This window comes from Gopherus flavomarginatus, chromosome 2 (assembly GCF_025201925.1).
Source record: "Gopherus flavomarginatus isolate rGopFla2 chromosome 2, rGopFla2.mat.asm, whole genome shotgun sequence".
In the NCBI taxonomy this organism is placed as follows: Eukaryota; Metazoa; Chordata; order Testudines; family Testudinidae; genus Gopherus; species Gopherus flavomarginatus.
In genome coordinates, this window is record NC_066618.1 from 83,078,519 (window position 1) to 83,103,020 (window position 24,502).

The following is a 24,502-nucleotide window of genomic DNA, read 5'->3' on the forward strand; positions in this document are numbered from 1 at the left end:
GGGTTATGAATATCTGTATGTCCACCCTCCTCCTTGCTCCCTCGTCGTCCAGTCGGTTAACGAGACAGAGCGCCATGGCCAGCAGGCCCCGGCCCCTAAATCGAAGGACGCGAGGTGCATGAACTTGCTCGGGCAAAAAGTCTACCCTGCGGGGACCCTCCAACTCTGCGTGTCCAATCAGCAAGCCCTCCTTAGCCACTATAGCTACAACACCTGGGTGACGGTGGACAAATTTAAGGAGTTGCTTCCATAGGACGCACGATAGGAGTTCTCGGCGATCCTTGATGAAGGAAAAAAGGTCGCGAGAACTTCCCTCCAAGCTTCCCTGGACGCCGCGGACTCAGCCGCCAGAACTCTGGCCTCCGGCGTGACTATGCACCGTGTCTCGTGGCTGAAGGTCTCCGGCCTCCCCCCCGGAGCTCCAACACACCATTCAGGACCTTCCATTTGAGGGCCAAGGGCTGTTTTCGGATAAAACTGACCCTAGGCTACAGATCCTAAAAGACAACAGGGTCATTATGCGCTCATTAGGGATGCACACCCCGGTAACTCAGCGCAGACCCTTCCGACCCCGACAGCACTGCCCTTACCCTCAACCCCGGCAGAGACAAGACTTCGCCAGATGGCGAGGCAGAAACGGTCGCCGAAGGCAATCAGGCAACCAAGGGGACCAGAACCAGAGCTCCTCCAAGCTTCCCTCTGGGCCAAAACCTTCCTTTTGAAGGTGCGCCCGAGGGCATTTTACCAGTTTCTTTAAAGGATCTGTCCCCTCCTTTTTCCAACCGTCTTTCCTTTTTCCTCCCTGCGTGGTCCCAGCTGACATCAGATCGTTGGGTCTTATGCACGTTGGAACTTGGATACCACCTCCAGTTTATTTCAAACCCCCCCTTCCACCCCACTCCCTCGTCCCTCTTCAGGGACCCCTCTCACGAGCAACTCCTCCTACAGGAGGTGCAAACGCTCCTCGCCAAAGGAGCCATAGAGGAGGTACCGGAGCACGAGCGGGGCAAGGGGTTTTATTCCTGCTACTTCCTAATCCCCAAGGCGAAGGGAGGTCTCAGACCTATCCTTGATCTGCGGGAACTCAACAGATACATGATAAAGTTGAAGTTCCGTATGGTATCCCTGGGGACCATTATCCCATCCCTGGATCCTGGAGATTGGCGTGCTGCCCTCGACATGCAAGATGCCTACTTCCACATAGCCATCTTCCCAACTTACAGGAGGTTCCTCCGGTTCGTGGTCAACCGACAACACTTCCAGTTCACGGTCCTCCCGTTCGGCCTCTCTACAGCCCCAAGAGTATTCACCAAATGTATGGCTGTAGTCGCCACCCACCTTCGCTGCAGTCAGATACACGTGTTTTCGTATCTAGACGACTGGCTCATCCGCGGGACCTCCGAGACGCAAGCCCTCAGTCACGTCCGCATTGTCAAAAACCTTTTTCTACATCTAGGTTTAATGATCAATGTGGAAAAATCGACTCTAATCCCCACTCAGAGGATAGAGTTTATTGGCACCACCCTGGACTCCACTCTTACCAAAGCCTGTTTACCACTGTCACGGTTCCAGACTATGGCGGCCATCATCCGGAGGCTGCAAGTGGCACCATTGACTTCGGTACGCACTTGCCTTGCTCTCTTGGGCCACATGGCAGCCTGCACGTTTGTAACGAACTACGCAAGACTCCGCCTACAACCCCTCCAGTCCTGGCTCAACTCACAATACCGTCTGGCCAGGGATCCTATGGACATGGTCGTCACCATTCCCTCAGCCGTCCTACACTCCTTCGAGTGGTGGCTGGATCCCTCCATGGTGTGTGTGGGGCTCCTGTTCCATCTGCCCCAGCCCTTGGCGTCCCTGACAATGGACGCATCATCCCTGGGTTGGGGGGCTCACCTCAGGCACCTATGCACCCAAGGCCTTTGATCATCTCATGAGCTGGGCCTTCATATCAACGTCCGGGAGCTGAGAGCGATCCACCTCGCTTGTCAGACATTCCGACAGCACTCACAGGGCCGTTATGTGTTAGTATTCACTGACAACACAACGGCCATGCACTATAGAAACAAGCAGGGCGGCACGAGGTCTTCACCCCTGTGTCAAGAGACCTTACGACTCTGGGACTTCTGCATAGCCCATTCTATACAACTCATTGCGTCCTTTCTCCCGGGGGTTTGGAATACGCTGGTGGATCGCCTCAGCAGATCCTTCCTTTCCCACGAATGGTCCTTTTGCCCGGACGTTGCTCTTTCGCTCTTCCGGAGGTGGGGGTTTCCCTGGATGGACCTCTTTGCATCTCGCGGGAACAGGAAATGCCAGACGTTCTGCTCCTTTCAAGGCCTCTCACCGGGTTCAGTGGCAGACGCCTTCCTTGTACTGTGGACGACGCACCTGCTCTACGCCTTTCCACCATTTCCGCTCGTCCACAAGGTCCTTCTGAAAGTACGCAGGGACAAAACCCGCTTGATCATGATAGCTCCAGCGTGACCTCGGCAACACTGGTACACCATGTTGCTAGACCTTTCCATAGCCGACTCTGTCCCCCTGCCTCTTCACCTGGACCTGATCACCCAGGACCACGGCAGGCTCCGTCACCCGGACCTTCAGTCGCTCCACCTCACGGCATGGCTCCTGCGTGGCTGACCCAATCTGAGCTGCGTTGCTCTACCCCAGTGCAACAGGTGCTCCTGGGTAGCAGGAAGCCTTCCACTAGAGCAACATATTTGGCCAAGTGGAAGCGTTTCGCGTGCTGGTGCGCAGAGCGAAACTTCCTTCCCACCGAGGTCTCCATTTCCAACATCTTGGATTACCTCTGGTCCCTCAAACAACAGGGCCTGGCAGTATCATCTCTGAGGGTCCATTTGGCGGCCATCTCTACCTTCCACCCAGGGGAGGATGGCCGCTCGGTGTTCTCTCACCCGATGGTGTCTAGATTCCTTAAGGGCCTGGAGTGCCTCTACCCCCAAGTACGCCGCCCTGCCCCTACATGGAACCTTAACCTGGTTCTTGCCAGACTCATGTCCCCTCCATTCGAACCGTTAGCAACTTGCTCCCTTCTCTACCTCTCCTGGAAAACCGCTTTCCTGGTGGCCATCACATCCGCAAGACGGGTTTCGGAGCTTCGGGCCCTCACAGTAGATCCCCCATATACTGTGTTCCACAGGGACAAAGTGCAGTTGCGACCGCATCCGGCCTTTCTCCCCAAAGTGGTATCAGCCTTCCATGTTAACCAGGAGATCTTCCTACCTGTCTTCTTCCCAAAACCACATTCGTCTCGCAGGGAGCAGCAACTACACTCACTAGACGTCCGTAGAGCGCTCACTTTTTATATCGAGCGAACTAAGCCATTCCACAGAACCCCCCAACTCTTTGTTGCGGTGGCTGAGCATATCAAGGGGCTACCCGACTCCTCGCAGCGGATTTCCTTCTGGGTAACGTCCTGCATACGCGCCTGTTACGACTTGGTTCACGTTCCCTCGGGCCATGTGACTGCACACTCCACCAGAGCTCAGGCCTCATCGGCTGCTTTCCTTGCTCACATTCCCATTCATGAAATCTGTCGTGCAGCGACCTGGTCCTCGGTCCACACCTTTGCCTCCCACTACACCCTGGTTCAGCAGTCTAGGGATGACGCAGCCTTCAGCTCCGCCGTGTTACATTCTGCGACATCTCACTCCGACCCCAGTGCCTAGGTAAGGCTTGGGAATCACCTAACTGGAATGGATATGAGCAATCACTCGAAGAAGAAAAGACGGTTACTCAGCTTTGTAACTGTTGTTCTTCGAGATATGTTGCTCATATCCATTCCACACCCGCCCTTCTTCCCCACTGTCGGAGTAGCCGGCAAGAAGGAACTGAGGAGCGGTCGGGTCGGCAGGGGTATATATCCAGCGCCACTCCAGGGGGCAACCTGCCGACCCACCGGAGTTGCTAGGGTAAAAATCTTCCGACGAGAGTGCACGCGCAGCGAGCACACCTAACTGGTATGGATATGAGCAACACATCTCGAAGAACAACATTTACAAAGATGAGTAACCGTCTTTTATAACTAAAAGAATCCATAAAGGCAGAGCAGACAATTATGTGTGTGCATGCGTTTAGCCATTGTTAAAAGATTTCTTTTTTGTTTTTTCTTGCGGTCTACAGGAGGACATTGTCCTCACATGGCTCTTCAGCATATTTGTGGAAGCCTCCAAGTCGCAGTTCAAGCATAAGTAGTTTAGTGAGCAACTATTTGCAGGTAATTGAATGACAAAGAAGTGCATGCAATGTAGGCCACATTTCCTTAACATCAAAGATCTTTAGGCCTGGGAGCTGTATAACACCTTGTGACTTTAGTGGGAAACTACAAAAAAACTACAATAAAGGAGAATTGTCTCATAGCTGTATGATGGGATGGATAGACCGCACACTGAAAAGGAAGGTGCCAGAGAGGCAGTGTGTACCCACCCCTCTGTCCCTGTCAGTCGGGGTGGTAGGAAGGAAGCCTTTAAAAAGGAGGAAACAGCAGGCAGCTGGCAGGAGAGATCACCCTGAGCAGGAAATTGCTGGAGTGACTCTTGACACCACAAGGGGAGCTTCCATGCAGGAGATCTCCACCCCTGACCCTGTGGAGAGTGCACCAAACTCCCAGTATAGGCCTGACAGAGTGACCTTGATTCAATAGCCCAGGCAGCAGGTCTCCACGAAAACTGCTACACTGATAGCACTGAAGCAAGAAGGTACTGTTTGCCTTTGTCCCTTTCAGTTGGATCAAGGAAGAAGTTATTCTTAGTGTGCTGAGACATTTAATTTTCCTTTTATGTCCTCCATCAGAAGAGATTTAAGAAGGCCTGCAAAGGATGGGGTCCCCTCTTTGCAAGGAGTAGGAAACGGGGGCCTGTGTTTAAGCCAGTGGGTGTGGCCAGGGTCTCCCATCACATGGGAGAAAAACCTAAGAGGACTCTTTTTATAAGTTGATTAAACCTAACATTTAAGTCGTCTTCAAAAAACAAAACAAAAACAAACAAACAAAAAAAACCCCAAAGCTTATAAAATCTCATGACTAGAAAGGTTTTCATTAGTATCAATGAAAATAGCCTTCTTTCCTTTTAAGCTTTCCTTTCGCAGTTTTGTGATTCCAACCACAACAGCACTGTGGTAGCATCCAAGACCCCTCAACTCAGTAAAGCACTTTAACTATATATTAAAATCAATGGGATGCAAGCATGTGCTTAAATGCATTGCTGAATCAGGGCCACAATACAAACTGGTGTAACATCACTGGCTAAGATGCATAATATACAAAGAGTAAATAAATAATAAATAGAACTTAATTTTGTTCTGAGATGTCAGACGCTGGAGTTCTGAGCCCTACAGGAATGCTTATAAATGAATAAAAGTAATTAATAATCAAGGAGACTAACAGTAGCATGAATTAGGATTTTTTTAGTATTAATTTTGATCTTGACAGCATCCCTTAAGTATTCATTTTATTACCACCACCACCAAGTATTAATCAACAAAAACAGTTAAGCTATCACTGAGTCCTGGAACATTCATAAACTTTCATGTATAAAAATACACTGTTTCCAATTTAACTTTTCTGTTCTTTCCTTCCCGCCCTCTTAGACACAAGAGTTTCCAGGTAGCCCTGATACAAATAACTCACTAAATGCTGAACACTTGGAGGGATTTGAAGAGATGCGTGTGGAACTTGACCAGGGAGAGCTGAGGCAGAGGGAGCTGCGGGAGCAGATTAATCAGCTACAGAAGGAAAACCAGGAGCTACAGGCAGCTGTCAGCCTTCAGAAAGAACAAGTGCAAGTGGAAAAGGAAAAGAGCAGCAACTTCAACGAGGAGAACTCCAGACTGACAAAGACGATAGCGGAGTTACAGAAACAGTGTGAGGTTTCCCGCTCCACTCAGAGCACTGTTCATGACCTACAAAAATGTGTGCAGGCATTAGAAGTGAATGCAGCCAAGCAGCAAAAGGAATACCACACAAGGCTTGAGCAAATGGAGTCAAGTAAGAAGGACTATGCCTCAGAACTGCAGCTCTTGAATCAGGAGCTGGAAACCACCAGGGCTTCGGTCAGCATGAAGGATCTCTGCATCAGTGAGCTCCAGACCAAGCTAAGTTCAACAGAGCAGAAGAATCTAGAGCTCATTGCAAAAGTTGATGCCGTCTTGGATGAAAAAGGACAACAAACCTCTACCCAGTATGAGACTACCCTAAAGATCCAAGAATTGCTGGAGAAACTTCACCAGGCAGAAGAGGAAAAGGCTGACATCCAGAAACTAAATAACAAACTTCTGTCTCAGGTAAAGACAGCGAGAGAGGAACTGCAGCTGAAAGAGGGGGCACAAAAAGAACTGGAATCCAGATTTAGTTGCCTCACCACGGACTCCAAAAAAGACAGTGAAAAACTGCTCATGAGCCTGGAAATGATGGCAAAAGAAATGGATACAGTGCAGGAGGCACTGACTGTGAAAGGAAAGGAGGTGGCTGAACTCCAGATCCAGCTGAAGGGCTCTCTGGCTCGTGTGGGGTCGCTGGAAAAAAATCTTGAAGAGACCAGACGAGCAAAAGAGAACCTTCAGGAAGAGTGCAGGTGTAGGGAAGGTGCACTGAAGCAGGAAGCCAGAACCTTGGCAAAGCAACTTGAGCTGCAAGAGGATCATTTATCAAAGCTGAGTCAGAAGGTGCACAGCCTAGAGGAGCAAAACCAAAAACTCCTCTCAAGCAATGATCATCTCCTCCAGAAGGTAAAGGACATGGAGGAGCTCACAGGACAACAGAGCTTGGCACTGAACGAAATTGGTGAAGAAAGCAAGAAACTGAAATCTGAGAATGCAAATCTGCACCAAACCAAGGAGAAGATGAAAGAGAAGCAGAAAAACCTGGAGGCATCTAAAGCCTCTTTGGAAGCTGAGTTGGCCAGGCTGAAGGCATCGGAGAAACAGCTCCAGAGTCAGATTGATGATGCCATGGTGTCGGTGGATGAAAAAGAGAAAAAGCTCCGGGAGCAGAACAAACAGTTGCACGAAGACTTGCAGAATGTCACAAGGCAAAATCAGATCCTGGAAGAGAGGCTACAGTCTCTGCATTCTGAATACCAAGAACTGAGGCAAAGAGAAGATACCATCAAGGAGTCTTTAGCTGAATTGAAAACAGAGCACAAGAGTGCCAAACAGCATGGTTTACAGGTGGAAAAGATTCTGTTTTCCTTGAAGGAGTGTGAAGAGTCTCTTAGGTCACAAGTTACAGAGAAAGATGTGACACTGCAAGGCATAGAGAACCAATGCAAGCAGTTACAGGCAGAGATTGAGATGTACCAAAAAAAAGCAGAGTCCCTTGAGGTGGAAAAGCTAAATATGGAAAAAACATGCCTTCATCAAATAAAATTAATTGAATCTCTTACTGGAGAGAAGGATTCAGTGGAGAAGGCCCAACTGGAGCAGGCAGCATGTCAGGAGAAAAAGACACAAGAGTTGGCTTCCAGGCTAGCCGTGTCTGAAAAGCAGCTGCACATCAACCAGAGTGAAGTGTCAAGGTTGCAGGCAGAAGTGATTGACCTTCGAGCCAAGCTTCAGGAGACAGCTGATGAGAGAGAGAGGATGCAAGGCAAGCTGGATGTCACGGAGGCAGTTCTGGGGGAACAAAAGACACTGGTCCAGCAGCTGAAAGAGCAGAGTGAGTCACTCAACAGAAACCATGTGCAAGAGCTGGTGCAGTGTAAAGAAAGAGAGGAAACTCTGAAAAAAGAGTGGGAACAAGAAGCCCCTCAAAAGGCTGAGCTGGAGAAGAATGTGCTGAGTCTTAGGGAAGAGCTATCCAAGGTTAATCAGTATTTGGAGACTGTTAAAATGGAAAATGTAGAAACCAATGACTTGCTCCACAGAACCAACACTGACATGGCTGAACTTGGTATTCAGATCTGTACCTTGACCTCTGAGAAGGGGGATGCAGAAGAGAAGCTGGCCCGGGTCACTGAGAAGCTCAGGGAATTGGGTGAGCAAGCAGCAAAGGAGCAGGAGAGGCTGCAACTTGACATATCCATGCTCAGGCAGGAGAACCAAGGCCTGACAGAGAAACTAAAGGATTATCAAGTACGCGTTGTAGCTGTTTCTAGCCTGCAAACACAGCTGGAGGTGGCAGAGAAACAGGCCCAAAGCTTCCAAGAGACCAGCAAAGAAGAGCTGTCTGCAATAAAATTTCAAATGAGCACAGAGATTATAAATTATCAGACAAAATTCAAGGTAATTAATATAATACTCTACATGCTATTCTACATTCTACATGCTTGACAGTGTTCACTGACGTGGTAAGGAGAAGTAATTCCCTCCTCTGCAGGAATTACGAAGTGAAATGGCCTGTTATGGAGGTCGGATAATTACAACAGTCCCTTTTGGCTTTAATCTGTGCACATATGAATTTAGGGGGAATTAGTCCCTAACACTCACTGAGCCTTGCTCTGCAATATGCTAAGCAGCTTTGATTCCCCTTGATGTTTAACACTGAACCAGTTACATCCTCTTTACTACACTGGATCAGCAGAACAAGGCTATGGATGTGTGAACCTCCTTTCTTTGCAGAATATTGAAAAGGTGGTTTTCAGACCCAATGGTTATCGACTTTCATAAATATTACTCATCAAAACACTATGAATATTTCAGCTTACGATTTGCCGTTATTTAAAAGTACCTGTAATACAATGGGCCCAATACTGCAAGATGCTGCATACCTCCTGCACCGGGCTAAGTGCTCTCAGTTCCCATCGATTCCCTGATAACAGTAACACCCATACTGGTACTCTCCCAAAATCCAGTTACAACCCAACATCTGCCCACTCATGAAACCAGAATAAGATGCTCACAGTAGATTTTGCAGCTCTGATCACATGAACCCTTTCTTCTCTATCCTTGTGTGCAATGATCAGCAGTGAAATTGTTAATATTTGTAATATTTACATTGTCGTTAGGCTTTAGTGTCAACATCTGTTGATATGAATAAGGCCAACTCACCCCTCTGTTAGAGGCACTGTTTCAGGCAGTCTGCAAACTCTGACATATAGCACAGCACAGGTTACACTGAGTTCACACCTGGAAGTTTATCTCTTTGAACATAAGGGCTAGAGGCCCATGGTGGGATTTTCAGAAGTCTGAGTGTGGGCCTGGTTCTGCTCCTATTGCAATCAATGTTGATTTCAGTGAGATCAAGGTTAGAAATCCCAGCCTGAGTGGTAATTTTACTGTGCAAGATACAGCCACCGAAATAAAAGTCTAGTTTCAGGAAGCAGTAATGAGCCACCCCGATTGACCTCTGGATCATGTGGGGAGAAATTCCAGAAAGATAAAGAACTGTGTGTCTGTTACTGCAGCTCTGAGGCTGCCAGTTGATCAGATGTACACACTTCTGTGTATGCTGAGATTCTTCTAACTTTGAAAAGTGGTGTGCACTTACTTTCTACTTTCTTTGCCCACAGAGCATCTCCTAATTCCCAGCATTACTTGTGCTCCCTTTGTACTTTCAACACAACAATTACATGTTTAGCAAGTTGGGCCATTTATGTTGTGGCCCATAATAATTGCTGGAAAAACATCATCTAACTTCCACAACGGGGGACTTTTTCCCATGAATTAGGCCCTAAGTTTCCTGGGATGCCCATTTGAATTAATCTGCCATCAGACACGCAGAGGACCAAATTTATCCCTGTTGTAACTCCATTATAATTAATGGATTAATTTGGCCCAGTATATTTTAATTGTCCATACTGCATCAGCAGGAAACTTTAAAACTGGGTGATGACTTTTATGTGAACTCTGTGCTTTATTGACTACACTAGGCTGTCAGTGAAGAATGCAAGAAAGTAAAAGAGCAGCTTGAGGAGCAGAAACGACAGCTGTGTGCTGCAGAGGAAGAGATTGCAGAGCTTCACGTAGGTGCTTAATCTGATTACAATAAAGAAATGTGCTAAAGTATTTGCATCAATAGTCACTTGTGTTAGCATTTACAAGGCAGGGGACTTATCTGGCAGCTGGCTAGGAGCCTGAGAATGCACTTGAACAAATAATAAAACATGCAGGTCAAAATTCTCAAACTAGGGGGAGATTTTCAAAGGCACGAATAACAGTTAAATACTGAGGTTCTCACCCCCCTCAAACCAGCTGACTTTTACTTAGGTGCCTAAATATAGATATAGGGGTGTACCCAAGTCTGAAAATGTTATCTCTAAAGTTCAGATGTACAAGGTGCTTTTTCACTTCCTTTCATATTTAACTCTGTTTTAATGAAGAAGCCATAAATTTGACATTTTCCCCCTCATGATAATTTAGTTTCTTTTAAACTTTTTGTTTTCCTATTGAAGCACTTATTTCAGACTGTGAAATAGTTTTAAATACTGATGTGGTTTATTTTTTAATCATTGTATTTGGGACATTATTCTTTGATAAAGAGATAAAAGCCACTCAAAGCCCTTCTGCTGTGGCTAATAAAAATTACTGGCATGGTTTAATACTTTACAATTGATCCCTTATTCAATGTGACATAAGTAATCAATCCCCAGTACACAACTAATTAGTGTCTGATTATTCAATAGTAATGTTTTAATTAATGATTGGACTTCTTAAACTCCCCTATCAAAGCATTGTTTAGGTGACATAACTAAGTTATAGTTGATACAGTGATGTTTTGATACGTTAAATAGAAATATTTTATTATTTTGCTAGGCTGTAAACACGGATCTGTCTAGCAGACTGGAGTATGCAACAGAGCAATTGACTGAATATGAATCCACCAGGTTAAAAAAAGATGAGGAGGTGATGTTGCTGAAAAAACACTTGGAGAGGTTAGCATTTTGGTTATTTCACTTGTACTGTTTGTAAGACGCCAAGCAGGAGATAAGTCACCATCGTATGTGTACCATATTGTTGTGCACAGTAAATGAGGCAGGGGAGAGAATACATAAATATTGAGTAGGAAGCAATGAGTGACCTTTCAGATAGAAAACTTGGAAATTACACAGAATACAGCTTCCCTTTTTCACTTAGCTGATGTCCTTTAGTCATCGCATTTCTTGTTTCCTTTGTGAAACTATTCTACGTGCTGCTAGGCTTTGTAGCATGGGTTAAATGCAGCATTCAAAGTACAGCAATGTTAACTGCTGTTTAAAAGAGAACTGGAACACTCCAGAGGATAGTCAGCTTTGGAATGGAGCTGTCAGCTGGAAAGTGCAGTGTCCATCAGGGCAGTTCTTGCCATGGAGACTGCAGGTAGGGGTGGGAGGACACAGTACTCCCCGGGATGCTTCACACCCCAACAAAAGTACAGATATTGGGCCATATGCTCAGCTGGTATCAATCAGTGTTATTCCATTGGGGCAATAGAAACAGCAAGTCTCAGAGCCGGGATCTGCAGTCTCGGGCTCGCACTACGGCTCTAAAAATAGTTGTGTAGATGTTTGGGGGTTGGACTGGAGCTTGGGCTCTGAAGCCAGGGGAGTGGGGTGGGTTTCAGAGCCAAAGCCCATATGTCTACATGGCCATTCTGAGAGCTGTAGTGTGAGCCCCATAAACCCGAGTCTTTAGACCTGGGCTCTGAGATGTGCTGCCTTGGATTTCTGCGTGCTCTGTAGATGAGACGTCATTTACATGGAGACTCTGCCCCTCAGCTCTGGTCATGGAGCAGATCTTCACTGGGCCTGACCTTGTGCAGAGCTGTTACCTGGAAGTAAGGAGCTAATGCTTATCTTGCTCCCATGTAAAAGAGAGCTGGGATATGGGCCTGAATGAGGACTTCAGAATCGGGGCCCTTAATTCCTTTTTCAGATTTCTGTTTGTACCCACTCTAGTTTCTTACAACTAAGTGTACACTAGTTTCTTTTTTGTGCACCAGATGCTCATCTGGTGTCAACTGAAGTAGCTCCATGTATAAATCAGTTTCCACTGATTTCAAAACTGAGTATCTGATCTGGTGAGTTCATCTCTTGTGCCAACTGGGAGTCTATTGATTATACTAAGTAGACTGTAGTCTGTCAAGTTTACCACTGAGCAGGGGCGGCTCTAGGCATTTTGCCGCCCCAAGCACGGCAGGCAGCGTGCCTGCCGCCCTCACAGCGACCGGCAGAGCGCCCCCAGTGGCTTGCTGCCCCAAGCATGCGCTTGGCATACTGGTGCCTGGAGCCACCTCTGCCACTGAGACTGTGAGTAATTCTCTAGTTTAAGTTGCTCTACTGACTGAAATTAATACACTAGAAATCAAATCATTAAGTCTTTCACTCTGTCCACTTGAAATCAGAGGCAAATTTGTCTGGATGAGACTCTCAAGTGAAGTCACATTAGCAGAGCTTGTCAGTATTTCTTGTACTCAGGGGTAAAGGGTTTTTAGCTCCTTTGTAAATTTTTTTGTTTTGTGGTATTGCAAATTAATAGCATACTTAGTATACCTTTCGTGAACATGTAAACCACTGATATGTTTGTGCTCCGGATTGTCCTCTGTGCCCAGTCTGCTGGGGATATGGGTCTTTACAGACTCACCCAGAGACTCACCCTTGGCTCTTAGCTTAAGCTGTAGCAGTTCATGCTACCTGATTCAATCCCTGGTGTGCAGCCAAGAGGGCAGCCATCGCAAACACAGCTATGAAAAGGGAGCAGAAAATAGGACCCTCATCCCCAGAAGTTACTGATTGTCAAAGGTACCCACAGGTAATGTATCTATGGACAGCTTCAAAAGTGTCAAAAAACTAAAGCACGTTGTTCTATACAATATTGTGTTCACACTGAGAAAGACTTCACTAAAACTACAGAGTTCGTCAAGATAAATGGCAGAAGGGACTTCTTTAAGAACAATTAATTTGCATTTAAACAGGACCCAAAAAGAAGTTGACAAAGCGAGTGAGCAAGTCAAAGAGTATGGTGACAAACTCAACAAGGCGACAGCAGACAGAGACAGCAATGATCAGAAGTTGTTGGCCGAGCTAGACGATCTAACTAGAACAAAGCAATTCCTTGAAGAACGTTTGATTGAACTTCTCAGGTTGGTATTTAAAAAATAATTAATAGGTTCTATTGTGGAGGATTTTAAATGGTGCTGTGTGGAGGGATTAATCTTTTATTCCTGAACAGAAAATAAATGTAATGGCCAAATTCTGTGACACAACATTGGCAGTGATATTCAATGGCTAGGGCACATTAAGAGAAGTAAAATAGACAAAATGTGATCTAGCTCTTTTGTATCTGTTTTGCAAAGTCCATGTTATTCTCTGTATAGCATACGTTCTTCCCCCTCCCTCGCCAAAAATGTTTCAATATGTTTTTCTAGCAAATATTTATCTCCAGTATCCATCACTTACAGAGAGCACCTTGCAGTCTGTCCTGGATAAGGGACTGGGCTGGGACCAAATTGTTATTCAGAGAACGATGCTAACTGGTAAATTGTGGGGAAATGGAGGGTAAAAAATATGAGAGAGGCTCCATCCATTGCTCACCCATGCCCCCCATGTCCCATTCACTTGCGGCTCAGCAGCAGCTGCCATCCCACCTACATTCTGATCCATAATGTGGGTAGCCCATGCAGGGAAGCAAGGAGTCATCTCACCTCCTTAATCCTCTGTCCTGGCCCATAGCCTGGCCTACGACTGAGCCCAGTGTGATCAGTCTTTAAATAGCAAACTCAACAGGCAGCCGCTCCACTGGTTTAAACTGGTGCAGATTCATTGGAAAGTTAATGGGTGCTGACAAGTGTCACAACGGGAGCTGCTGGATGAAAATCTAGCCCTTATTTAACTACTAAAGGAAAGCTTAGCATCTTTGAAAATCTGGCCCCAAGTGGCTTGCCCAAGGTCACACACGTGATCTGGTGCAGAGCTGTAAACTGAACCCAGCTTTCCTGAGTCCCAGTCCTGTGTCTTAACTACAGACCAGCCTTCCTTTTGAAGGAAGACTCCTGTAGGCTCCTTATGTCTTATCATAACAATTCTGGACTGAACAAGACAAATACAGATTGTGGTTTATGTTAAAAAAACGGAGGATTTTATCTATCAGCAAGCCAAGTGCTGCAGACGTGCAGACATAACTTGCAGACGTGCAGCTACTTCAGTTAATGGTGTTAAATTACCATTACAAAACACAAACCATGTATTAAATAAAAACCAAGTACTAACTGTGGTTTCTCACCTCTGGTCTGTGTATTCTTGTCTTCTCGCAAAAGCTTGTGCGTGCTGCAGAAACCTCTCCACCTTTACTAGATGAAGAGTGAAAACCCGGTGCCACTTTAGACATTAACTGTTCATCAGAGGATCCTTCTACAAAGAAGCAGCAAGAATCCTGTGGCACCTTATAGACTAACAGACATTTTGGAGCATGAGCTTTCGTGGGTGAATACCCACTTCCTCAGATGCATGTAGTGGAAATTTCCAGGGGTAGGTATATATATGCTAGCAAGCTAGAGATAATGAGGTTAGTTCAATCAGGGAGGATGAGGCCCTGTTCTAGCAGTTGAGGTGTGAAAACCAAGAGAGGAGAAACTGGTTCTGTAGTTGGCAAGCCATTCACAGTCTTTGTTCAATCCTGAGCTGATGGTGTCAAATTTGCAGATGAACTGAAGCTCAGCAGTTTCTCTTTGAAGTCTGGTCCTGAAGTTTTTTTGCTGCAGGATGGCCACCTTAAGGTCTGCTATAGTGTGGCCAGGGAGGCTGAAGTGCTCTCCTACAGGTTTTTGTATATTGCCATTCCTAATGTCTGATTTGTGTCCATTTATCCTTTTCCGTAGAGACTGTCCAGTTTGGCCGATGTACATAGCAGAGGGGCATTGCTGGCATATGATGGCGTATATTACATTGGTGGATGTGCAAGTGAATGAACCAGTGATGGTGTGGCTGATCTGGTTAGATCCTGTGATGGTGTCGCTGGTGTAGATATGTGGGCAGAGTTGGCATCGAGGTTTGTTGCATGGATTGGTTCCTGAGCTAGAGTTATTATGGTGCGATGTGCAGTTACTGGTGAGAATATGTTTCAGGTTGGCAGGTTGTCTGTGGGCAAGGACTGGCCTGCCACCCAAGGCCTGTGAAAGTGTGGGATCATTGTCCAGGATAGGTTGTAGATCCTTGATGATGCGTTGGAGGGGTTTTAGCTGGGGGCTGTATATGATGGTCAGTGGAGTCCTGTTGGTTTCTTTCTTGGGTTTGTCTTGCAGTAGGAGGCTTCTGGGTACACGTCTGGCTCTGTTGATCTGTTTCCTTATTTCCTCGTGCGGATATTGTAGTTTTGAGAATGCTTGGTGGAGATTTTGTAGGTGTTGGTCTCTGTCTGAGGGGTTAGAGCAGATGCGGTTGTACCTCAGTGCTTGGCTGTAGACAATGGATCGTGTGATGTGTCCGGGATGGAAGCTGAAGGCATGAAGGTAGGCATAGCGGTCGGTAGGTTTTCGATATAGGGTGGTGTTAATGTGACCATCACTTATTTGCACCATGGTGTCAAGAAAGTGGACCTCCCGTGTAGATTGGTCCAGGCTGAGGTTGATGGTGGGGTGGAAGCTGTTGAAATCGTGGTGGAATTTTTCCAGAGTCTCCTTCCCATGGGTCCAGATGATGAAGATGTCATCAATGTAGCATAGGTAGAGAAGAGGCGTGAGTGGACGAGAGCTGAGGAAGCGTTGTTCCAGGTCGGCTATAAAGATATTGGCATATTGTGGGGCCACAAGGACTGTGAATGGCTTGCCAACTACAGAACCAGTTCCTCCTCTCTCTTGTTTTTCACACCTCAACTGCTAGAACAGGGCCTCATCCTCCTTGATTGAACTGACCTCGTTATCTCTAGTTTGCTTGCTAGCATATATATACCTACCCCTGGAAATTTCCACTACATGCATCTGAGGAAGTGGGTATTCACCCATGAAAGCTCATGCTCCAAAATGTCTGTTAGTCTATAAGGTGCCACAGGATTCTTTGCTGCTTTTACAGATCCAGAATAACACAGTTACCCCTCTGATACTTCTACAAAGAAGTTCCTTTAACTGTTATTCCTTTCCTGAGCCAGTCTATCTACCTGAATCTGGTTCAGGAGTAGGAGCTAATACTGGAGTTCTTCCCTCCTTTTAATCTGAGAAACCTATAGCAGATATTTCTCTTCCAAATACTGTCACAACTTTCAAAAGTTTATTAGCTCATAGTACACAGCCGGGTCATTACCACATTCTTCTGATCAGGACTCACAGAAGCTTTTGGTGTATTGTTCAATCAGACAAGAGAATGTGGGTTTTCATTCACGTCTGTTTTCTTGGCCTTTCCAGGGAGTTATGATCTCAGCTGACATCTATTTTTAAAGTGCAAGAAGACATAAACCTGTAAAGTCACTGAAAAAAATGAAGTCCTTTCTTTATTACCTTTCCTGCATCTGATGGTGTTGGTGACTAAAATATAGTAGGGTCAAGATAGGTAGCATTTCTTTTTCACTTCTTGATTCTTTCCAGAGGTCAGATTCACAGGTGATGCATAATGAAGACTCCCTTATGCTAATTTAGAATCCCTTCGATCTCATTACAGCTATTTACAGGTGTGTAAGAGAGTCTAAATTGGTGTAACTTATATACTGAGGAGCCAGAAGAAGATGTAATCGAGAGCAAAGTTTGGCTCACATACTTAGCCCTTGATATCACTTAACATTTTCAAAGAGTGTCTAACCATTAACTAATCGATCCTCATAGACCCTGTGAGGTATTTAAGTATTACCATATTTATTCAACAGATTGGTAAACTGAGAAACAGAGATTAAATAACATGACCAAGACCTCAGAGCAAGTTAGTGCCAGAGCTGAGACTATAATTCCTAACTCCTACTCCTTTCCTTTAGCAAATATACAGTGCAGCCTCCCTTCTAACTAGGGTGTAAGATTCTGCTTTTATGCCCAGCTGCAAAAAGTTGAGCTAAGAGGTCAGGTAGTGATGGGTGTTGTGAGATGGTTAGAGCTGTGTTATTAGCCTTTGTGGTTTGAGGTTTCACTTGACAGTTTACCTCAAATGATGCACAACTTTTTTTGCTGTTGATGCACCTCCAAGTCAGAAAGCCTAAATTCCACCCGATTGTACCCTGACCTTTGAGGGTGGACTAATGTGAGAGGGAATCTCGACCACATCCTTTCAAAGGATGACAGAACACTTGAAGTAACATGCACCCCACCCCCCCAACCTGATCCCCAGGTGGAATTCTGGGTGGGTCAGCTGCAGGGCAGCTTGCTTCACTCTCCCACAGAGCAAACCATGGCTTACAGCTACAGTCTGATCCAAATGTGCTTTTGGGATATCTTTGATAGAACTCGCTGCAGTAAGGAGAATAATGTGCCTTCAACTGAAGCCTTTTAGGCGTTGCTCATTGAGTGCAACTTAAAATTAAGTGCACACTTAAGTGCTTTCCTGAACTGGGGCCATGGTACTTATCTAGTATGGCAATTCTTATATTCTGAGGTTCTGTCTGCAAAGGCCAATCACGCCTTTCGGTAGTGTATATACATTTGTAAATCACGGTGTAACTTAATTAAAAGTGCAGGGAGTGGACTATTTCAGATTTGTGTACTTACAAGTTAAATAACAGCACTTTATGTTGTAGAGTTTTCTTCCAGGGGCAGCGCTGAGATTACTTAAAAACAAACAGTGATATTTCTAAAATGTATTGCCCTTCTTTACACGTGTCTCCATAGGGATAAGGATGCACTTTGGCAGAAATCAGATGCTCTGGAATTTCAGCAGAAGCTCTGTGCAGAGCAAAGATGGCTTGGTGACATGGAAGTAAATCATTGCCTGAGCTGTCAGCGAGAGTTTACTTGGATGATGCGCCGACACCACTGCAGGTCAGTTTCTTGACCCATAACACGTTGTTAAAAACGTGGAAATAAATATGATAGGTTCCATGTAAAATATCTAGTGTTTCAATATTTTACACTGTTCCCAGACATACATTGTTATAATATGCATATTATATGCTGTCTGCACTTGGTATATATGCTTTTAAAAATTATTCAGTACAATGGTACTATTATTATTTTATTACAGTACTGACCCAATCAGGATTGATGCCACATTGAATTAGGTTCTATACAGACATAACTTTCACTACTAAAAGATATGGTGAGAAACAATGACTCTAAATAGCAAGATTTGATTTTGATGTGGCCTGTTCAAAAAATCTGACAGTTGATTGAATTACTTGCTGCAAATTTTAACCCTTTTCTATTTGTGAATTAATAGTTACATGTTTGTGATTTCTCCAGATATATTCACAAAGTTTGGATGAACAAATTTCAGGCAGTCGGGTGGCATATGACTGTTCACTCTTTATTCATGATTTGTGATTAGTCACTTAATCAATGACATTTTAAAGTCGTGAATATCGTGTGGTCACTAATTGGTAGCTAATAACTTACTTCTAGTATGATTTTTCAGATGAAGAATGTTTTCTACTAATGTTTGTGAAACTTGCAAACATTTTCACCAATACCCAGTAGTTGTCTGAATACTTACAAAAAACAGCTAGTATTAAAACCTAATGAATAGAGGAAAAGAGAACTGGGTCTTTTAATCAACAAACTGTTAACAATTCAATTTAAAAACTATTTGATTCTTATAATGACCAAATATCCTTGTGTAGCTCTCTTTCTGACTCACATAAATCAATATTTTATATTGCTGCTTCTTCCTTTTTTTGGACGCTGTGCAGCTTATGCAGTGAAGGATTTAGGTTAGCGATGGTCTGAGTGAATATCGATACGTGGCCTGTTTTTACTCCCATTAAAATCAATGGGTATTTTGCCATTGACTTCAATAGGAACAAGATCAGGCCCATCGAAAGTCACTAAATTTGTGTTCTTTACTTGTTGTCTTGTTTGTAAATTGTATTTTTAGTTGTTTTTACCCTCTGAAAACTTCTATTCCTGTGTAATTTATTTGTATTGAGACTATAAAGGAAAAATGTGCCCCTCTGAACATTCACAATCCGGTAAGTTTATCTGAACTTTAAAAGACAGAATTGTCTGGGTTGTGATTTTTGCCATGTAACCTACAAAAAACTTCATGCTTTCCCAGGGTACATGACCTTTATGACCAAAACCCCAAGCACTGTCAATGCACACCTTACCTACTTCTATTTTTAAGCCATAGGGGTAACATTCTCATACCTTTGCATTTGTTCTTTTTAATTTCTAGACTGTGTGGTCGCATTTTCTGCTATTACTGCTGTAACAACTACATGATGACCAAACACAGTGGCAAGAAGGAGCGATGCTGTAGAGCTTGCTTCAATAAACCTAGGGTGATCGTGGATTACACGGATGACTCTGGCTCCCGTGCGAGCCAAGAAGAACCACCAGCTCCGCTAAATTCAGCAGTGTCTCCGACCCAGGAAGGTACAGGTTAGTTCTTTTCATGTGCAAATGTGAGATAAATGAGATTATTGGGCTTCCTGCCAGGGCTTGTGTGGCCAGATCTTGCTCAATTTACACTCTGTGCAACCCCAGTGAGGTTAATGGGATGTAAATCCAGGTGGAACTTGTCCCAGAGTAGTGGTGGAGCTTGTTAGTATATCTTAATATTGATAGATTGATACAAATACCCATTTATATTTTAATGCCCGTGAGTCACCCTGGAGACTCCCTCTAGCACTTGCAGTATGTGAAAACTACTGTATAGGCAGAATAATAGTCTGGGCACATAAGCTCTGTTTAAAAAATAAAAACACTAATGCTGCCTGTTACTTTATGACTGCTTTTCTTTTGATGTACTTTTATGGCACAGTTACAAATGAAACCTCCAAACCACCAGATGATGCAGTGTTTGATATAATCACAGATGAGGAACTGTGCCAAGTGCAGGAATCTGACTCTGTCCATAACGAAAGTCAGGCTGAAGTAGAGTATCTGGACCAGAGTGACACAGATCTGTGAGTAAAACACTGTTTAATTTAAAACTGGAGCCTCATTTTACGTTTTTCCTGTTCATAAAGAGAAAACAGACACTCTTAGTCATATTGAACTTCATTTTAGATTAAGGCCACGTCCAGACTACCCGCCGTATCGGCGGGTTAAAATCGATTGCTCGGGGATCGATATATCGCGTCTAATCCAGACGCGATATATCGATCTCCGAGCGCGCTTATATCGATTCCGGAACTCCATCAACCCCAACGGAGTTCCGGAACCCAGGGAGAGCTGCGAACATCGATCCTGCGCGGTGTAGACGGGTGAGTAATCCGATCTTAGATATTCGACTTCAGCTACGCTATTCATGTAACTGAAGTTGCGTATCTAAGATCGATTTCCCCCCCCCGTAGTGTGGACGTGGCCTAAGAGAACAACACAGGGGAAAACCCATAACAAAGTCCAGGGTTTCTCTTATGACAAGCTTTATTGAACTGAACATAAAATGGCTGCCTGTCCCTGCAGACAGCAGGGTCTGTAGAGTTATAAAGATACAATACCCAGAAAACAAAGGAACAACAGTTATATAGCTAAATCTCCCACACCTTATTTTTTCCCCAAGAGAAAGTGGAAGGACACACTTCATAGTGTAGATTTCAGTCACATGTTCCGTCTACTCCTGCATAAATCAGCAGTAGAGAGGAATTGATAGATTGTCTCTTTTAATTTGCAAACTTAATGTTGCATTAATATATTTTATGCCTATTTCTATATTAATTAAAAGTTTCATTTTGTTTCAGTCATTTGAATATTAAGAACAATATCCAAAGTAAAATATATTTTACCCCAAAATAAATGTATACAATGGTACAGGCTGTATGTTCGCTAATATTTCTTCCTGACAAAATTTTGAAGTCTAATTTTTATTTTTAGATATTTCAACAGAAAAAAATGTTTATTACTGTAACTCTCTACCCACATGTTGTTCCTTAGTATCAGGGAAGAAAAATTGTAGTGACAAATGCTCTCAATGCCAGGTTAAAAGCTGCCCCAAAGTAAGAAGTCTGTGGTTCAAAAAACAGAGCTAGATTGTTTTGCCCCCTATTGTATGATTAGTCCCTCTGTAAACCACACTTCCTTGCTATGTGTGTCTAAGGTAGACTAGACATGCTGGCTTATCTGGAACAAAATATGTTTAAATTCTGACTTTTGTTTCTCAGCTAGTATACTATGCTACACCTCTACCCCGCTATAACGCAACCCGATATAACACGAGTTCGCATATAGCACAGTAGCAGTGGGGCTCTGGCGGCACTTTAAAAGGTCCGGGGCTCCGGCTGCTGCGGGGAGCCCAGAGCCCTTTAAATCACTGCTGGAGCCCCGCTGCCTCTACCTCGGGGCTGGCGGCAGTGGGGCTTGCTGGTTATTTAAAGGGCCCGGGGCTCTGGCTGCTGCGGGGAGTGCAGGGCCCTTTAAATCACTGCTGGAGCCCTGCCGCCCCTACCCCAGGGCTGTGGCAGCGGGGCTTCACCGGCAGTTTAAAGGGCCTGGGGCTCCCCAAAGCAGCTGGAGCCCGGAGCTTTTAAAATCACTGCCAGAGCCCTGCTGCCCCTACCCCGATATAATGGGGTTTCAGCTATAATGTGGTAGGGATTTTTTGGCTCCCTACGACTGCGTTATAGCGGGGTAGAGGTGTATTTTGCTAATATACTATGCTATTTAATTACCCACCACCATAGCATCTGTGTGCCTGCAATGTCTCAAAGGACCTTGAAGCATTTACAGATTCGTGTGAATTAAACCTTGCAATTCACCTGTATGTTGGCGTTGTCATCGTTTTACAGATGGGAAAAGTAAGGTGATGCAAGTTTTCCCAAAGTCATATGATGACCTTCATCATGATTCAGCAAAATAGGATTGTAAGACATCTTGAATTAGGACCCAGGAGCTTTCGCTCCTGTTGGCCGAGGAGGGCCAGCGATGCAAAATGTGAGCCCTTGGGAACACAACAGTGAGAGAGAGCACATGAGCTATGAAGTTAGGACTGGGCTCGCTGGTCATCTTGCTGTCAGCCTCTTGCTGAGGAAGCCACCAAAACTGTAAGACCATTATTGAAGGCATCTGGATGTATCATTAGAATTCTACATTACCCTGTGGCAGTGTTGTTATTCTATTCCTATCGTTCACAGTCTATAGATAAGAAAACTGGAAAATAGTCTTCTTCTTTACCACTTTCCATAGGCTAGTCAGAACCATTTATGCACTGCCCTTGATTCTTTAGTATCATGATCTTAAAGGGCCGCAGGGTGGTTATCCTTTGGGCTCAGGGCTATTTCAGTCTCTCCTCTCTCTGTTTACTCTAGCACCTTACCTCTGCTTAGTCATCTCTTATGAGGTCAACAGATAAGGATGGTAGCTCTCCCCTCCTACGTATAACTGGGATAGAGAGGGAGACAGAGATCTCCTCTTTGTCCCTTTCCTTCATTTGGGTATTGAGAAAGAGCCTGGCTAATAGACCTTCTTCCAGTGTAAACCAGCAGAAAACAAGCTGAACTTCAACCTGCTTTTAGCACAGATCAGCACATTGAGGTATTTATAGACCACATAATGCCATGTGAAATTTGAGGTTCTCCTACAAACTGGAGGTCCTTCTTGGCTGTGGGTTCTGTAGGTACCCAGGACTAGCTCTAATTATATCAGGGATCGGCAGCCTTTCAGAAGTGGTGTTCTGAGTCTTCATTTATTCACTCTCATTTAAGGTTTTGTGTGCCAGTAACACATTTTAACATTTTTAGAAGGTCTCTTTCTATAAGTCTATAATATATAACTAACCTATTGTTGTATGCAAAGTAAATAAAGTTGTTAAAATGTTTAAGAAGCTTCATTTAAATTAAATTAAGTTAAAATGCAGAGCCCCTTGGACTGGTGGCCAGGACCGAGGCAGTGTGAGTGCCACTGAAAATCAGCTCACGTGCCGCCTTCGGCACGTGTGCCATAGGTTACCTTCCCCTGAATTATATATATATATAAGATCTACTGATCAGCTCCACCTATGTATTGCATGCAACTATGGGTGCTAAATGTTAGTTAGATATAATGCATTTAACAACCTGTTGGTCATATGTGAATTTTTAAATTATTTTGTGGTTTTGTGCTCTGAAAAGATATTAGAACATAAACAGGCAGCACTGCCTTTTACAGCGCTAGAGATTTCAGAGCTGCCTCTGTGGTGAGTCAGATACGTGCACCAGAAATATAGGTGTCACAGTCAGGCCTTTGCAGCACAGCTCAGCAAACATAAACCCACAGACCAATACATTTTGAGACAGGAAAGACCAAATCTTTAGCTGTTGTAAATTTGTACTGCTTCATTGACTTCAGTAGTGCTGTGTTGATTTATACCAGCTGGGAATCTGGCCCAACCTGTTTGTCAGCAGACTATCAGATAGGAAAGAGCAGAAATAATATACTAAAGATTTTCATTTTTAACCACTAACAACATTTTATATCACTGGGGTAACCATAAAAAAGAACTGTGACAAGGAGGTCAAACATTAATGACATTTCAAAATGGATTGAAACTGTAGATAATGAAATACTGTCCCATACAGTGTCTTGGAAACGTACATATATTGCAAACACTGTCTCATTATGCTGAGATTCAGTTGCAGTCCCCTAAAATAATTAGTTCTGATATCACCTATATATTATTTTATCTTCATTTAAAAATTCTGTTCCTCAAATGCATAAAGATGAACAATCCCCATTATTTTTTATTTATTATTTGTTTAGTGGCAACTTTTGTTATTTGTTTCATACTGTGCTGTACAATATAAAGAATAAAGACAATTCCAGCTCAGCAGAGTTTATACCTTTAGTTAACTGGCTTGTAAAAGCAGGTGTGGACTTTCCCCAAATATTTGATCCAGAACTGAGCTCAGCCTAAAATGGACCACAGGATCTTATGTTGCTATAAAAGCATTTCTTTGTGGAGGGTCCACACTAGCCTTTAGCTCCCTAGTCTTTATGGGCAATCAGTTATCTTGAGGTTAAAACCCTAGTGCAGGCACACCCTAAGTGTTTGCAAGGTCCTAAAAGATGAGCACACTATTTCACCCAAAGAAAACAAAGGCCAGATTCATCCCTGGTGAAACTAGCAACAGTCCACCTCAGGGCTGGATTCACTTCTAAGGTATTTAGTGTAAAATAGAAAGACAAATAAGGGCCTGATTCGCCACTTCATTACACAGTGTTACACTGGTGTGACGTCACTTTCCTCTGGAGAATCACAGTGATGTAAAACCAGTGTAACAGTGGAAAATCAGACCCTCAGTATTTTACTGGCCTGATGGGTATATGCCTCTTCTGTAGTGCTGTATTGGACTTGACAGAGTTGGGCAGCGTTGCAAGTAGCTTTAGAAATGAATTTTCACACTGGAAATACCAAAGCCTGTAGATGAGAAATAATTTGCTCAACCAGTAGCTTTATGTATTTCCTTTTGCTATTATGCAAGATGTCTGTACTTGAGTGACAGCTTTCTCCTGTACAATGAATGGATGCCTGAAAATCTCCCTTGTCATGTGAAAGACAGTTATTCAGGTCTCAATCCTAACTGC

The 24,502-nt window shown here is 44.3% G+C and overlaps 1 protein-coding gene across 6 annotated transcripts in view; it reads left to right on the forward strand.

Moving 5' to 3' along the window:
* Window positions 1–24,502, forward strand: part of FYCO1 (FYVE and coiled-coil domain autophagy adaptor 1) — a 117,240-nt gene that overhangs the window by 30,753 nt on the left and 61,985 nt on the right. For 3 of the 6 annotated variants that reach the window (XM_050937870.1, XM_050937871.1, XM_050937874.1), the window contains 8 exons: window positions 4,150–4,243; window positions 5,614–8,244; window positions 9,831–9,923; window positions 10,714–10,832; window positions 12,851–13,018; window positions 17,675–17,824; window positions 19,176–19,381; window positions 19,764–19,908. In XM_050937870.1, coding sequence (XP_050793827.1) covers window positions 4,150–4,243; window positions 5,614–8,244; window positions 9,831–9,923; window positions 10,714–10,832; window positions 12,851–13,018; window positions 17,675–17,824; window positions 19,176–19,381; window positions 19,764–19,908 — 3,606 coding nt within the window. The remainder of the gene's footprint in view (window positions 1–4,149; window positions 4,244–5,613; window positions 8,245–9,830; window positions 9,924–10,713; window positions 10,833–12,850; window positions 13,019–17,674; window positions 17,825–19,175; window positions 19,382–19,763; window positions 19,909–24,502) is intronic. The other 3 variants (XM_050937873.1, XM_050937875.1, XM_050937876.1) reach the window with 2 other exon arrangements.